The sequence below is a fragment of the Typopeltis vanoorti genome, chromosome 1 (genome assembly GCF_054136105.1).
Source record: "Typopeltis vanoorti isolate ZY-2024b chromosome 1, IOZ_Tvanoo_1.0, whole genome shotgun sequence".
NCBI lineage: Eukaryota > Metazoa > Arthropoda > Arachnida > Uropygi > Thelyphonidae > Typopeltis > Typopeltis vanoorti.
Window position 1 is genome coordinate 88489636 of NC_143549.1, and position 18035 is coordinate 88507670.

The 18035-nt window shown below is 35.0% G+C and overlaps 1 protein-coding gene across 4 annotated transcripts in view; it reads right to left on the bottom strand.

Annotated features, from left to right (window-relative positions):
- Nucleotides 1–18035, bottom strand: part of LOC150110187 (puratrophin-1-like) — an 877727-nt gene that overhangs the window by 103956 nt on the left and 755736 nt on the right. For all 4 annotated transcript variants that reach the window (XM_090398282.1, XM_090398290.1, XM_090398300.1 and 1 more), the window contains one exon: nucleotides 12101–12831. In XM_090398282.1, coding sequence (XP_090254408.1) covers nucleotides 12101–12831 — 731 coding nt within the window. The remainder of the gene's footprint in view (nucleotides 1–12100; nucleotides 12832–18035) is intronic.

Below are 18035 nucleotides of genomic sequence, written 5' to 3' on the forward strand. Positions count from 1 at the left end.
AATGATACAATGAAAGCAAATTTATTGTTGCCAAGTGTAAAGCCATGCATTATGGAAAGATGACATTCCAGGTTGATTGATTTGAGGTTTTATGGCACAAGGACAACAAAGGTCATACTACTCCAGGGCACATGTTATAGCAATACACAGGATGTCGATAGATAAATAAATAAATAGTTGCAAGGAGATATATTTTACATGATTCACTAATTTATGTACAAAGTTATAAGAAGACTTTTTGTTTCTTACTTCTGCTATCAAAAAAGGTATATCAATGGTACCAATACTTGAATGGGACTTTGTTAGGGGCCCCTGAAATGACTGAGTATGAAGGATTCGTGCTTATGTGATTTTTTGTTGAGTGCCAGAGCTCACCACACATGGATGCCCACTATCTAGCAAGCAATACTGTGCTCTTGGTGGAAAGCCAGGGTTACTTCATATGCTATATGAGCAAACCCACAGCAAGCCTTTGAAACTGTCCCTGGACCATGGAGAAGGAGACTTACTGTAACATCCTTGACCCTTTGCAGGCAAGCTCACTACTGATCCTGGTCAGGCGATTCAGAACCACCTGTCTTGCCAAAGCTGAGGCCAAAGTAGTATAAGACTACCAGGATTCCCTCTTTCTCGGATGTCAAGGGGGTCACACCACACAGCTAACTTGGTGGTAAGGCATTGGATCCAAGTGATAGTGGTCTGGAAGAGAATGTAGTAAAAAAGACTTAGAAGAAGTAGGGCAAAGAATATGTGAAGAAAAGCAAAGAAAAAGAAGAATGAAAAGGGCCAATACCATCACTGGAAGGTCCCCTCCACCATGAACAGATGTCTCACGTGGAGTGGAATGGCATTACGGATTTGTTCCATATGAGGAAACATGATAGAAACATGCAAGTTAACAAGGAAATAGACTACAATTAGATGTTGTGAGTGCAACTTCAGGGAGAGCATGAAATGAGAGATATATCAGATATTTAAAATGTGTTCAAATGGGCCATCCTTCTATCAGTCCATGAGCTCTATGGAGGACCATTTAATAAAATCTCTAATACCTTTTATTATTATTATTTTCCTGACATCCATGAAGTCACAAGACTTACTGTAAGAGGCAGGTTAACAGTCTATCATACCACTCCTTTAATTCATCCACAGTCTGCATTTACCACCATCTCAGGCAATGTATTCCATGCAAAAAAAAAATTACTTCTTACCCTTTTACTCATCACCTTCTTATGTAACTTCCAGGGATGGTCCTTTGTCCTCTCATTCTACCATACGAAAAATCTCCTCAGTGTTAATACAATGATAACCCTTCAGCAGCTTAGATATCTCAATTATATTCCTCCATTGCCTTCTATCCACCAAACTCCACAGTCTGAATGTCCTCAGTCTATTCTCACAATCAATATTGATTGTGATATCATTTTTATTATCCATCTCTGCACCCTCTACAAGATTACTCATCCCCTTCAAATCCTGGTGATAAGATCTGAGCACAGAAATCCAGTCTAATCAAAGTTTAAATATATTATACAATGGGACCACCACACTTTTATCTTTCATGGTTAATGTTCTCCTCAACATTGCTGCAATTCTCTGAGATGTCTTCACAACCTTTGCAATATATTCTTGGAACTTCAAATCTCTATCCACAATCACTTCCAAGATCCCTTGCTTCTTCCACTTCTTTCAGTATAAGTCCACAAGTGAGTATGAAGCATCTCATCTCATCTATGTATCCCTAATTTTAAAACCTTAACATTTATTTGCATTAAACTGACATCACCATTCATTTGCTCACCTTTCCAGCTTATTCAAATCCTCTTGAAGAGCTGAAACTTCAACACAATTACTAATAACCTTCCCATGACTCACATCTTCTGCAAACTGAAGATCTCCATGTAGTCCTGTGACAATATCATTAGCATAATAATTGAACAGTAATCGTCCAGTGGAATAGAATGTCATTAATATAAAAGAGTTGAAACTTTACCATACATTATTACCAATGGGAGAAGACAGTCCTTTAGCCCAAAGTTTCTAAAGATCAATAGGCAGCCAGTCTCCACCCTTATACCATCACTAAAAACTTTCCATGAGTTTTTAGCAGAAGTAATTAATCAATTTATTAATTAATCTGATTAATTAATAAATTAATTTACAATTTACAATCTGAATTCTGAATCTTACAATCCTCCAATATTTGGAATGAAACATCATTCTAATCATTAAAAGCAGTTACACCACACCACCTGTGTATCTGCAGCACAATCATGAGGACACTGAAAAATCGCCCTTCAAATAGAAAGACCTGGATTCAAATCCTGTCTGAATATGGGAATTTTCAGCTGGAGATGAATTAGAATTAGCTTTAGACCCTGAAAAAACCCTACACGGTAGGGTTTTTTAGGGTCTAAAGCAGACAAACCATCCAAAAGCACATATGCAACTAATAAACATAATATACTGGTTTCATAGCCTTAGTTGTTTCAACCACAATTCAAGCAAAACTGAATGTCAAATTTCTATATTTTTATGTTTTTATCAGTGTTGTGAGTTTTTTTTTTTTTTTTTTAATTAACCAGATTTTGGTTCATCATGTGCATCATCTTCATTTATTATGCCTGGCTGCCTGAGTGGCTAAAGCATACTTGCTATCCAACTAACAAGCTGCAGATTAGAATCCTGCCATGGTTGCAAATGTCTTTAGATGAAAGAGGAATTTTTATCACCTACTGTCCTACTTATTGCAGGCCAGAAGTGGCTTGAAAAGTTCTGTTTGGTCTCTAAACAGTATTTCTGGATTATGTAAAAAAATAAATAAAACAAAATAAATATTTAAAAAACTAAAACATCCTTAGCTCTCCTGCAGTACTAATGTCTATCATGGGAGAGACAAGGCTGTGATATGTGTTTACAACCTTTTGTGAGTAAGAATCACATAAAAACTGACAAGCATGAGACACTGGAACACTATAAACCTTTGTCAATATTAAGTTTTAGTTCATGCTAAAATATGACTAAATTTTAAAATACATATCTTATATAAAAGGACTTAACCCTAACTCTGTTTATCTAATTTAAATATGAAAGTTCTTGTTGGCATCAGCAAAGACACATTAAATAGCTAAATGCGTGGTCATGTTTACTTATTAATACATCACATGAATGATAAGTTTTTCCCCCCTCTTTATTAATCTGGTTTTCAACATTTAGTTGTGTGTTTACAGAAAGTTTATTTCAAATGGTTATAAAATAAATTATATTCTTGTTTAATCCTTTACCCAAATGTAAGGAAACAAAGTTTGCATGTGAGGTATCTTCATGATTATACTACTTGTATATTATTACACCCTGCATTCAGTCGGCAGAATCATCATGGGAGGTTCATTCAACTGACAACATATTTATCATAGAGAATCTTAAAATCCTTAACACTCCTTGCATTAACAACATATTCTGGTAACATGTTCCATTCACTGACAATTCTCCGTGTAAAAAATCTACTCCTCCCCTCCCCACCACACTTTTATTATTATTAGACACCTCCAGGGAGTCCTAAGACTCATCGAGGGAGGGCACCTACTTTACAACTCTCCGTCTCCGCCACTCAACCTCATCTACACCAACACCATCTACTGTCCACCATCACCACTATTATTTTCACAGACAATCACAAACATCCATGCCCATGGTGGGATTCGAACCCGCAGCCTTTTGGCTGGAGAGCAGATACACTAACCACTCTGCCAGCCAGACCGGTACATAACTTCCAGGGATGACCTCTGGTTCTTCCAGACTTATTTTCTAATCTTTTTATAATCCCCAGTCGACCCTCTCCAATTTCTCCACATCACACTGAAAACCAGGTGACCAGATCTGAGCACAACAGTCAAGTGCCTTATACAGTGGCACAACCACTTCCTTATCCCTACATGTTAGAGTACTTCTTATCATAGCAGCACTATAATGTACAGCCTTTGCAACACTAGCAATATATCCTCTAAACTTCAGTCTACTCAACCATTACTCAGTTTCAAATCTCATACACTTCCTGCAGTATGGCACTGTCGATATAGTACATAGCCTTATATTTCTGCACTCCAAAATGCAACACCTTGCACTTATTAATATTAAAACTACAACCTCACTCTTTTGTCAAAGTAAAAAGTCTATTCAAATCTTTCTGAAGGGAATTAACATCAGCAGTGCCTTATAATTGTTCCCAACTTTGCATCATCAGCAAATACCTGAAGATCCCCAATCAGCCATGTGCACTGACTTGGGATCTTCAGGTATTTGCTGAAGGGCCCTGGGACTGCCACTATTTTCCCTCCTTTTTTGAGACACTGCACCATCATAGACAACCTGCTGGTACTGTTCAGAGAGCCAATCTCTGATCCATCTAACCAATATGCTACCTATTCTCATCGTCTGCAGCTTGTACACCAACTGACATGTACACCAAGAACCATGCATGTGGTAATCTATCAAACACTTTTGCAAAGTCTGAGAATATCACTATATATGATTCTCCCTTATCTAACACGCTTGTCATCTTATCATAAAATGTAAGTAAATTACTAAAACAAGACTTACCCTTTACAAATCCACTGATCATCATAAAGAATGCTATGTCCATCAACCCAATCCTGTATTCTATTCCTTACCAATCTCTCCAACACCTTGATCAAAACCATAGTTACGCAGGCTGGTCTATAGTTGGAGGCTTCTGTCTTAGAACCATGCATGTGGAGTGGAACTATTTTGCCTTCTTTCCATTCCTTAGGAATGGAACTGCAAGGCTTTCATTAAATAACCAGGTCAAGGGCATAGCCAACTGGGGTGCACATTCCTTAAGAATAAGTGGTGATATGCCATCCATTCCCACAGCCTTATTCACATCTAACCCAACCAAATACTTTCCACTCTTCTATATATTGCATGGCATCATTTACACCAGTATGATATACACTGATACAGTGCTCATTCAATAATTCCATTATATCCTTTGCAGCTGTTAGTCTGCTGCCATGACTATCCACCAATGTTAATCTGCTGTAATTATTCTTCCTCTTGCTTGCCATATAGCAGAGAAATCCCCCCCCCGAGTTAACCTTAGCCTGACCAGCCCATCTCCTCTCATACTGCACCTTTTCTTTCTTCACCATGCTCTTCACCTTTCTAGCCTGAAATTTATGCTCTTCATGGATCCAATCATCACCAACTGTCCTGTACCTCCTCCATAACATTTTCTTTTCTAACACTGTTCATCCATTTCACTCTTACTCTATTTACTTGCTTAATATTGCAGTCATACATTGGTATGCAGTCATACATTGCTTTTGTCAGATACTCCTTGTGAGTTTCCATGCATTATCAACATCTTGTCCACTCAGCTCATCTACCCAACGCATGCTGACTACTGAGCTTCCTATAATCACCTGCTTTATACTTCTACATGTATCCATTTTTGGCAGTAACCTTATCTTGTTTCCTCACTTCCCGAACTAGCTTCATGATCACTCTTATCAACTGGCAACACTGTCAACACTTCATTAACAACTACATCTTGTGAAGTTATCACCAAATCCAAAACATTAAAGCCTCCAGTTGCTTCAATCACATGCTGCTTAAGACTTATCTCTCAGAAATTCCACAAACTCGCTCTCCTTGTTCCCATACACTATCTCCTTCCATTCTATATTCCTGTAATTAAAGTCTCCCATCAGGATCACTTTCTTTTTACATACCCAACTAATCTGTCTAAACATTTCACAATCAGTATTCTTTGCATTCCCTGGCCTATAACAGCATCCTATCAAATATACTAACCTGTTTATTTCAACTTCACACCATACAGATTCAAAATCTGTGCACATACTATCGACTTCCACACTTTGAGGACACAATTCCTCTGCAGTCATTAACAGCACCCCCCTCTTTTCACATTTTCTCGGACTACCAAGTTTCACTTATTCTAATTATCTTTGAGCATATCAACTCAATCACTGCAACAAACCCAGCTCTCTTGTTTTGAATACTCCTTACATTTGAGTATAAACATAACAATCCATGTGTATTTGAGGCTATTCTACCAGCACCGACATTCTCTATTCTAGCTGCCATACCACACCTCTCTCTTCGATCTGACCATTCCCATTTCCTTGATCCCGACTCTGATTTCCATTCCCACCTGTCTCATCCTCACCTTTATGCATTCCATCATCTTGTGCTGCTGCAACCACATCTTCAACCTCATATCCATCTTCCTCCTGCCATACAATCTGTTGATTTGTGCTATCCTGCTTCACAAGTACTCAGATCATTTGCTACATTAACTTCTTGACTCTGTGCCTTCTCAGAAAACAACAGACTTTCTAAATACCCAACACCAAACCCATTCAAATGTAATCCATCAGCTTTATACTATTCTAACTTCCCTTCAAATTCACTCCACAGATTTACAAATTGAATCCCCTTTGCCTTACACAACTCAGCCATCTTACTATTCATTATCTCTGCTCTCCTTCTCAACTCACTTTTGTCATATCTGGGCAACATGCCTATGACTTTCCCAAGAACACTATTCTTCTTTACCTACTGCAAAAACTTCCTCAAGTCTCTATCAACATTCTTTTTCTCCCCAACTAAGTCATTTTGTGCTCATAACTACCACCAATTTTGATGCTCAACTTCCTTTTCTACAACACATCACTTATTTGCTTCATTGTTCCACCAGGAAAGCATATTTTGTGCCCTTATTAGTAATCACACCTCTAATGATCGAGTCTCATTACAATGACATACAACTATTCTTTCACTCCTTCATAATATTAACTTCCTCCTTCTCATTATCATCAGTCAATCTCTCCTTTAGATGTTTAATTTTGGTTTTCATTTTCACCAAAGTCTGTGTAAGCTGATCTTCTAACTACAATCCCGACGTTAGCTCCCATTTCTAATTGCTCTAATCTATCAAGATATTTTTCACATACATTAATGCTTTCCTTCTTCTCATTTACATAAACAGTCCACAAATCTTTCACATTTTTCATATAGAGGCTATTGACTTTACATCAATTGCCTTAATACCCATAATGTAAATCACACTTTCTTGGAGGTGTGCGTTGTTATGCATTATAGGAAGGGTTACTACCCAGATCAGTTTTGACCACTGCTGAGATTTTGCTTTTTTTGATATTTGCTTAAACTTGGATAAAAGACTAAATGAGAATATAATTTTGTGTCAATTATAATTTACTTTGAAACAAACTGAAAAAAACTTTCTACAACTATCGCTGATTAAGAGTATTTTAATTGCAAGGTGATACACCTTTGAGCCTTGTATTATGGAAAATATATATAGGTATAGTACGTCCACACATACGAGACCCTTCGACACTTCTGCGCATGGAGAATCAATTCGATAATAGGGTAATCAATCTATATTGTGGAATGAGTGTTTATTATTACACATCGGAAAATTAACTTCTCTTTTATTATCATTGTAGATTTTAAAGTGGTAACTATTTTGCTTGTATAACAGTTGGAAAATTTTATGTACAAAGCACGTGATTTTGCGTGTTGGTGACCAATTCGTACATCGTCTTATTTCTTTCTCCCCTTACATGAATTGACTCTTCTTGGCACCGAGCCAATGACAGCTCTCTAAAATGGGAGCGTACTATATATGTATTATGGAAAAAATATACCTTAGTATCTTTCTGGATCTGGTTCCCAGTGAGGAGACTTCAATGAAAGTCAAAACTGGTCTCAGTAGCGATCTTCCCATAATACATAACAATATATAGATATACCTCAATTAACAAAGAGGATGTGTTCCACGAAATTACCGTCGTGGCTATTGACGTTTTCTTTTTAGAAAAAAGAAAAGCTTTATTAAATAAAAAGTCAATATTACATACCAAACAAAGATAAAATCATGACATTTTAAAATACGAATCTAAAGTTGATTGTTTATGCTTTTTTTTCTCTTTCATTTAACAATTGCCTATACGGATTTATTGCATTGAACACTGATCACTTAACAATAACACTTCTTCCTAAATCAGAATCCTTTTCACTGAAAAAATTTTAAACGTTTCAATGTCATTCAAGCACCTTTTTAAATCTTTGGTTGCTAACACTTTTTCAGTAGGAACTTCTTTAATTTCATCTTCATTTTCTTTGGCTTCATTGCTAACAAGTTTTTTTCTAAATCTTCCACCGAAAAACTATCATCTTCTGCATTTAATAACTTTCTTATATCCTCTTCGTTGACATTTTCAGAACCTATTGATTGAGCGATCTGGATAACTTAATTTCTAATCTCTTGAATGTTATTTTCTTCTTCTAGTACAACTTCTTGCCATAATTTGAACCAAACTCCATTTAAGCATTTCTGAGTGACTTCTTTCCAAGAGCTATTAATGTTTTCAATTACGTCTTTAATGGTGTAGTTTTTCCAAAAAGTTTTAATTGATATTTGCTCTTTATCTTCTAGTTCAATTAAATTGCTTAATGTACCACGCAGATAATAAGCTTTAAATGTTGCTATTACTCCCTGATCCATCGGTTGAATCAGGGTAGTAGTGTTTGCTGGAAGAAAGACAAATTTGACAGGAATGCATGTGCCTAACATATTAAGATCAGTAGGATGTTCCAGAGCATTGTCTAACAACAAAAGAACTTTTTCTTCAAAATTATTTCTTCGGCAATACCGTTTCGCTTCTGGACAAAAATGGTTAACAAACCAATCAGTAAATAGCTCCTTGGTAATCCATGCTTTTCTATTAGCTTTCCATATTACAGGTAAATTCCTTTTTATGTTACCTTTTAATGCCGTGGGATTTTTTGAATGGTAATCTGATAACAATTTTAATTTAAAATTGCCAGAGGCATTTGATCCAAAGAGTAACGTTAAATAGTCTTTGGCTGCTTTGAACCTAGCTGCTGATTTTTCTTCAATAGAAAAATCAGCAGCTGGTTTTGAAGAAATGAAATAAAGCTTTTTGATGGTAGCCGTTTCCAGAACAAACTGCTTTCGTCAACATTGAAAAATTTTCACCAAATTTGGTGTTCACATTCAATTATTTCCTTTAGTTTTTCTGGAAACTTATTCACAGCTTCTCCTGATAATTTTACACTATGAATTCTGGCCAGTTTTTTAAATTTCTCAATCCAACTACGAGAAGCCGCAAAATTTTTTCACAATTTCTTCAGTTTGTTTAGATTTCAGGTGATTAAACAAAAATAATGCTTTTTATTGAATCACCATTTCAGTTAAAGGCATATGATATTGTGACATGTTATCTATCCGCAACATTTTCTCCATTTTTTTCTAAAATTGGACTCTATAAGCGAGTTAATTTTGCTGCTGCAACATCTGTACAATTCTGAACAGACTGTTTATTTTTTTTTTTTTGATTGACTAAGCATGGTTGTTAAAGTTGACTGCGCTAATTCTAAAGAATGTGCCACATCTAATTTTCTTTTGCCCCTTTCAACACGTTGTATGATAATAAATAACTTTTTTTATTAAAAGACCAGAAGATAAATGATAAAATATATATACAAAGAGCCAACAAGTTTCACTAGCCACTGTCTAGCATTTTCAAGGCTGAACTGGTGTGAAAACAAATGCATTGAGTTACATTTCAAAAAACATACACTTTAGTAACTGTTAGGCCGTTACATTTGATTATTCTGTTGGAAGGCGTGCATGTGTTCGAAAGCTTCAGTCAGATACCGGTACATGACCACGTGTTTTATAGTTGTTTGCATATTGTAATTCTGTTGAACTGAGAGAGATGATGAGATTTTTCCATATGTCTTTAAGAACAATGCCCTGATTTCTATTTAAATTATTGCCTGTACGTAATACCACAGCTGCTTCTTTTAAAGTTCTGTATCTGTAGTCATTCTCGATGTAAGGCATAGAACTGTTTTTCCAATCTATAACGTGATTTGATGTTGAGAAATGATGTGCTAAACCAGATGTGATGATTCTATTATGATTGACATCTCCCACATGTTCCTTCTGTCTTATTTCAAAACTTCTCGAAGTCTGACCAATGTAAGAAAGGCCACACGTGCATGGAATTTCATATACTCCAGGACATTTGAAGAAAGGTACCTCATCTTTAAGTGATCCTAAGATTTGCCTGATATGTTGTTATGAGCTTGATGTTATGAGCTTTTAACATTCTTGCCAATTTTGTGGAAACTGAATTAATATATGGAATGACAGCTGTGGACACATATTGGGATACGGTAACACGTTGTTGGCGGTTATCTTTAAATAGCCATTTGTTTAAAATGTTAGAAGGTTATCCATTAAGCGATAGAGTGTTAGATATTAGTGACAGTTCTCTCTGTATCTCTGTTTCTTTTGAAATCGACTTTAAGGCTCTATTACGAAGCATGTGAATGATGCTGTGTTTTTGTGATCTATGATGGTTGGACGAATAATGTAGATATCTACCAGTATCTGTGGGTTTCCTGTAAATGGACAGTTGGAAATTGTTATCTTCCTTTTTTACTAGGATGTCAAGAAAAGGAAGTTCTTTGTTCTTCTCTAGTTCTATAGTGAATTTGATTTTATTGTGTAGTGAGTTGATTTTGTTCAGAAATACGAGAAGGTTTTCCATGGTGTCTTTCCAGATGATGAACACGTCATCGACATATCTCCACCAAATTGATGGTTTGGGTACAATGGTGGAAAGAATATCCTTTTCAAGTTTTTCCATAAAAAGGTCTGCGCATGGTGGTGACAGAGGGCTACCCATGGCTAGTCCTTCCAACTGTTTGTATACAGTGTTGTTGAATTTGAAGAAATTTGAATTCAGGCAATGATGAAACAGTTGCGTGATGTCTTGAGGGAAAATAAATAGAAATCAGGGCATTGTTCTTAAAGACATATGGAAAAATCTCATCATCTCTCTCTCAGTTCAACAGAATTACAATATGCAAACAACTATAAAACACGTGGTCATGTACCGGTATCTGACTGAAGCTTTCGAACACATGCACGCCTTCCAACAGAATAATCAAATGTAACGGCCTAACAGTTACTAAAGTGTATGTTTTTTGAAATGTAACTCAATGCATTTGTTTTCACATCAGTTCAGCCTTGAAAATGCTAGACAGTGGCTAGTGAAACTTGTTGGCTCTTTGTATGTATATTTTATCATTTATCTTCTGGTCTTTTAATAAAAAAAGTTATTTATTGTAATACATCAGACCAAATATGTACACGTTACGTTTTATGATATTTAATTTAATTTCTAAAGAAATTGCTTTTCTTTTCCTTGATTCTGACATTTTAACTAAATGGATAGAAAAACAAAATATCAATATTTACAAAATCTACAATAATGCTATCAGAGAATATATGTCATTTATTGCAATGCACCACATTGAAACACACCCTACGAAGTGTAAGCAACAACTAAATTAACGCGGATGACGTGCAAAACTGTTAAAACAGACACACCCACAGCTTGGGAGTATATGACAAGTCGCCATTGTTTGCCAATCAGATGACTGCTGGGCACTGACCTTAAAATTTTAATATTTTTACATAAAATGGGGCTTGAAATTGTGGTTATATTGATATAATTGTCGTTATATCGAAGCTTCGTTACCAGAGGTAATGTTAGCCGAGGTATACCTGTACATGTTTGCAAAAATGGTTTGCCTTACAATATGGGATACTAAGGCAATTTATGCTAAGAACAGTCACTATAAACAAGTAAGTATATATATGGATAAAGAATTAAACAATAATATAATCTATTCTCAATTATAATTTACTTAAATTATATGTTTAAGAATTCAAAATCATGCACAACTTGAAAATATAGTATTTCTAATTGTCTGTTTATATATTAACTTGCATTTTGTGTTCAGTCATTAATATGAATGAATGAGTGTATTCAAATAGAGTTACTCTTCTTAAAAATTAGTAAAGGTAAAAAATAAAATAAATACAAATATGAAATTAAGTTGGTATTATAACCATCATGTATTAAAAAGCAATAATTTTAACAGATTATAACATGCAGAATGTTGTACCCATCAGATTAGTTTTTAATACCTGGATATACTTTCACTGCTGCTGTCTGGAAGAGGATGTAGTTTTTCTGAACGTAACCTCTCATTTTGTTCTCTAACTTCAGCTGTTGCTTTCTCCAAAGCTTCCTCACACAACTGCCATGTCTTACGCCTAGCATATATTTTCACAAGCTTCTGATGACTACTGTTCTGAACCATGTTATTTGTTCTTCCTTCTTTCAACACACCTAGAACAGACTTGCCACTTGCAGATGACGATGAAGAATGGCCATCTGTGTTATGGTGCCCTGTCCTTGCTTCAAGCATTGTCCTTGATATAGATGTAACTGGGCCTTGTGAAGTTAGATCATCTGTAATAAGGCCATGGTTTAAAAACTGTTCTTCTTTTTCATGAATGTAGCTATCAAGATTACAGCTATCTTTCAGTCCTGACGAAGAATAATAATTACTTGGAAATGAAGTATATGAACCAACAGGTGAGCCATATGCTTGGGACGTTGGTGTGGCAATGGATCGTCGCCTCTGATAAGGAACAGCATCTGGAATGGGATAAGGAGTACTAGAACATTGAGGTACCCATAAATTGTTTGGCTGGGAGTTAGAACGAGCTGTGCGATGAGGAGGTGTTATATCTTCACCACACCATGATAGTTGACGTAGTGATTCTGACTCAAGCTGCTGTTTTGATTTTAATAAAGTTGCTTGTCGAGCCTGAATTAAATCAATAGTTTCATGGCAACGAGCTTGGGCAATCTACAACAAGAAACATATTTTGTAATATTTAGATGGCAAGAAAACCACAACAAAAACTGACAACAATTCCTGTATTTTTGTATTATTATTCTTATTAAACATGATCTTCATCATATCCCCCATGGTGAACACAGAAAATTTGCTAAGTAAATAAATAAAACTCAAAAAGGTTTCTTTCAGTTATTTCTATATAATTTTGTAGTATTGAATTTCAGTCGATTTTTTTTTAAGTGATGATGTCTTATTTTATGTAAATTAAGAATTATGCAGTAGTTAATTGCTACTGCATAATTCTTGGTTTTTGTATAATAACAAGATGAACAGGACATGCGACTTGCTATTTGGTAAGTAGACTCTTAGCAGAAATTTTGTAAAAAGGTCCAGCTTAGCCATTCTTTGCTCAGCCATCCAAATATTTTGGTCCAAATGAACCTGGTATTTTTAAATTCTTTGGTTATGGTGTTACATTACAGGAGATAAGCCCTGTTAATCTCTGCAAAAGTTTGAAACTGACATTATTTTACCACTTCATAAAATTACAGCTGTAAAACATTATACAGTTGAATATTAAAGTCATTATTCTATATTCTTGATCCATCTTGGTGCAAGCAGTTTGTTACCCCTATGATATCATACTTAGTCTCCTTTAAGGCAAAAAACTCTCAATCCTAACTTTCACCAACTCAACACTAATAATGCCTTCTGAGCTTTCTCAAAAATGACAAAGTTCCACTCCTGAGGAAGCAATCCATTAAATGGAGCAAGTGATAATCACACACAACTATGCTGAGTTAGATAGAAGTAACAATCTCAAGCTCTCTACTTTTTTTGACTGCATCTAATCTATTGGGTACAATCTGAGATTGCCTTGTGCTGAGTGTCCAGTGCTAATGATTGAGTATGATAGATTGCATGCAGTGTTAAGACAGATGCTTGCACTGATGGCTTATATCTTTGTGGAATCAACTTAGAGAGGACTACGTCCCCGCAAATCCTTCCACTGATGTCTGCATATGTTGTTGAAGTAAAACCACTTTTAATTACAGATAACGGTGCTGAAAAGTGAGCAAAATATTCATGCACTTTTCTTCATTGTTTGATGAAAGGTGCATCAATTCTTACTATTGAAGAAGTCACAAGAAGATGGTTTCATGTTAAATTACATGTGAAACAAGGCAGCACATTATATCCAATGATATCAAAATTTGAGATATTCAATACAGGTCTTTACACTATGCAGATGTTAAACAAATCCAATACAAGTCTGTCTGCAAGATTTCATAACTAAATTAAATGACTCATGTAATAAATTTAATATTTAAATAAGTAATAAAAAGACTGAAAATAGGTAGGAACATTGAAAACAACTCCATTCTGAATGGAGAAGCTATGGAACAAACAAAACTATTTAAGCACAACTTTTAGCACAGATAGCAAATTACGTCCAGGTATTTATGGGATGAAACAGTTGATTAAAGACTAAAAACCACAGATAAGAGTTTGAGAAAAATTAGGGAATTAGGGAAAAAAGATGGATATCAATGGCAAAAACAGAGATTTCAAAATATATCTGACAGTATTAGAGTCTGGACGGACAACAGACAATCTTTGAAAGAAAACTGTCACCAGAAAGTTAGTAATAAAGTAAACTTTTTATGTGATACCATCATTGTATTCTATATATATATATATATATATATATATATATATACACACACATCCATGAGGTCACATATCAGGAATATGATGATGCGATAGCTTTGAAGCTATTTGGTATAGGAATGAAATAAACAGAATAATATACTTAGGTATACTATTCTGTTTATTTCTGTTTAATAGGACGTCATAAATCGAGAAATGTAAAAGACACTGATCACAAAATGTTTAAACAAATTATCTGGGCATGTAAAAGGAATGTAACAAAAATAACTAACACTGGGGTTTATAGGTTGTAATAGTTGCCACATATGCTAGTAGCTTCGTTTGGATTAGCAAGAACAAACAAATGTACAATAAGTGGCAAATATGAATCATTACATAACTAAAAAACTGAATATGTAAAACCTTTATACAAAAATAAAAAAGTAAAACAAACAAACATGTAGAGCGTGGAAGTTGGCACAAATCAGTCATTGTTTAGTAGGTGTGAATGATAGTTTGCAGAAAAATTAAAGCCCAGTGTGCTGAAAGATCTAACAAGTGACTTCCATATGTTACAAATCATTCCTTCATTTCTGCTGAGAGTGCTTTGTGAGTGGATTAGTGCCAGGCCTGAGCTGTCTTCTCTGTTGTTATTGATGCCTTTTACCTTATATCTAAACTTCTAGATGTTTGCCCTATGTAAGTAAGGCCATGAGAACATGGAATATTATAAACTCCAGGATGTTTGTTGAAAGGGTTGTGGTCCTTGGGTGAGCATAATAGAGTTCGTACAGTCACAATGGGTTTGAAGGCCACACTTATGTCATGAGATTTCGTTCGAGAGACTAGCAATTTTTGAGAGAAAGTTTTCCAATATAAAGGATGGAAACAGAGACTCTGTAGTGAATGTCATGGATCTGTTGTGGAGAGTAAAATAGAGAGTTGCTAGCCAGGTGCAAGCTTCATGAAACAAGGAATATGTATGGAATTACAAAGTAGGGGACTATGATGAATTAAGGGGACAGATTAGTGATGTGCAGTGGCTTGATCAGTTGAAAGGGAGAGAAATCAGTAGTGCCAAGGATTTGTCCAGAATCAATTACTTATGGCAATGTTAGATTGAATTCCTAGGGTTCAGAGGATAAATAGGATTATATAGGAACTTTTGAGAAAGAGGACATTATGAAGGAGATATAAAGAACAAAGTATCAGCAGCATAGTCCTCTCAATCAGTAGTTACATTTGTAGTTACGTTGCTAGTAGAAGAAAGGGTGAATATGAAAGACTGACTTTAGTTGCTGGAGACGGAACAGTAGTCACATCTGCTAAAATATGGTAGGAATGTTTAATGAGTATTTTGTTAGTATATTTCATGTGGGAGAGGTAAGAGTAGCATTGAATAGCAAGAACAGACAACTGACAGTCAAGAATGTGAAGTGTTTAGAATATTAAGTAACCTTGATATTAATAAGGCTGTGGAATTGAATGAGATATCACCACATATATTAAGGTGAATATATGTGGTGATATCTCAAAATAGCTTGGAGTGCCCTTGGCCTGGTTATTCAAAAGAAGTCTAGCAACAGTAACAGTCTAAGGAGAGTGGGAAAAATAAACTATTTCTACTGCAAAAGGAAGAATACAAATCAATAGTGTCAAAGTATAGGCTGGTGTGTATATCGAGTGTAGTGGTGGCGATGTTAGAGAGGCTGGTTAGAGACAATAACTTGGATTGAAGAGAATGGAAATCTTTCAGGAGAGCACCATGGGTTTGGGGGGGGGAGGTCATGCTTTAGTAACTTGGTTACATTTTATTATCATCATCATCCTAAGACCCCCATGGAGTCACAGACTCATCTGTCATACACAAAAGGGACCTCCTTTGTGATGCCTGACACAAAGTCCATCTTTCCAATTAAATACACGTCTAATATCCAATCCTACTAAATAGATACAGAGGAATTATTGCATAAGATAATAGATGATGCAAGAACAAGAGGGTATCCATGGAAACTGTACAAAAGTCATGTGAGTAAAGAAGTGTAAAAGAGATTTTTTGTTTGGTGGGTAGTGAAGGAGTGGAATGCATTGCCAGAGTAGATAGTGAGTGCTCCAACATTAAATGTGTTAAGGCAATGTATGATGGAGACTGTGGTCTGATCTCCTGCGATGAGTCCATGGAGGCTTGGAAGAAATACTAATGTTACATATGAATAAAACTAAAAATAAAAATGTGTAAAAAGACAATGATAACTGCATTGCATTTAAACAGCTGAACCTCATGGTTGTTCTTGTGCTTTACTATGTGGTCTTACCAAATATAAATTTAAAATTTGGCTTCTATCACCCAAGCTTTTTTTTTTAATTTGCTATATCAAAAAAACTTGAAAAAGAGAAAACAAATTCAAATGATATTTTTTATATAATAAAATTCACATGCCATTTTGGAAATTTATGGAATAGAGGATATCATTATCGAGAAGCTTTGCTTTAGTTTTCTTGGCTAATAAAATAGTGCCTCAGTAAATATTTTGGAATTTTCCAACTGAATAACATAAATGAATATTTACATAATCCCTTAAATAAGGAAGAAAGTAAAAAAAGGAAGTGTGTCATAATTATATCCATAGGTTTTGATTAAAACAATAGTATATTATTTTCTGAGGCAGATGGTTATAAAAAGCATGTTATTCATTTATACAATACTGAAAAAATTACATTTGGTTATGTTGTTGATTTCTTGGTGAAAGTCATTAAGGTCATAAAAAATATGATCACCCACTTGCCCATTGTCAGTAGATTTTGCCAGCTGGCTAGTAGCTGCACTGGATAAAACAGAATAGTTCTTGTTTAATAAAAATTAACTTTCTGCAAATCTTATCTTTCAAAAATACAGATACAGCACTACTAATGAATGGAACTCCTACTGACTTATTAGGAAAAATCATTAAAAAAAAACGGGGTTCTTATGTGAGTAAATTTTTTTTCATGGCAAGTAGGATTTTGTATAGTTTGTTGAGCCCTGGAAATAAACATTTTGTACAGAGATTTAGCAGCAAAAAAACATGCTGACTTAATATAACACATATCTTTTTGTAATACTATTTAAAATCAATATTTGGAACACGACATTTTTTCAATCAAAACTTATGTTTTGTGTATCAAGTAATCATAACTATTTTTTTTAATTAAAAAAACAAGCCTTATAAACTCAAGGGGCAATGTGAGCTGAGGCTCATACAGAGTAGGCTTTTATAGACAATCCATGCTCATGTTGGGATTCAAACACACAACCTGTAAGTTGGAGAGCAGGTATGCTATCTATTCAGCCAACCAAGTAGCCTAAATGTTTTTTTTTTTTTTTTTTTTTTTGAGAAAAATAAACTTGAATATTTTTACAAACTATAATCAAAATTTGTGATCTTTAAATAACATGACTTTTCAGCTTGTTTTGTTCATTTTCAGAGCAATCATGATTTTCTTTATTTGATTTTTTATGGTACAAAGGCATCAAGGGTCATACTGCACCAAGACACATGTCACAATCACAAACATCCATATCC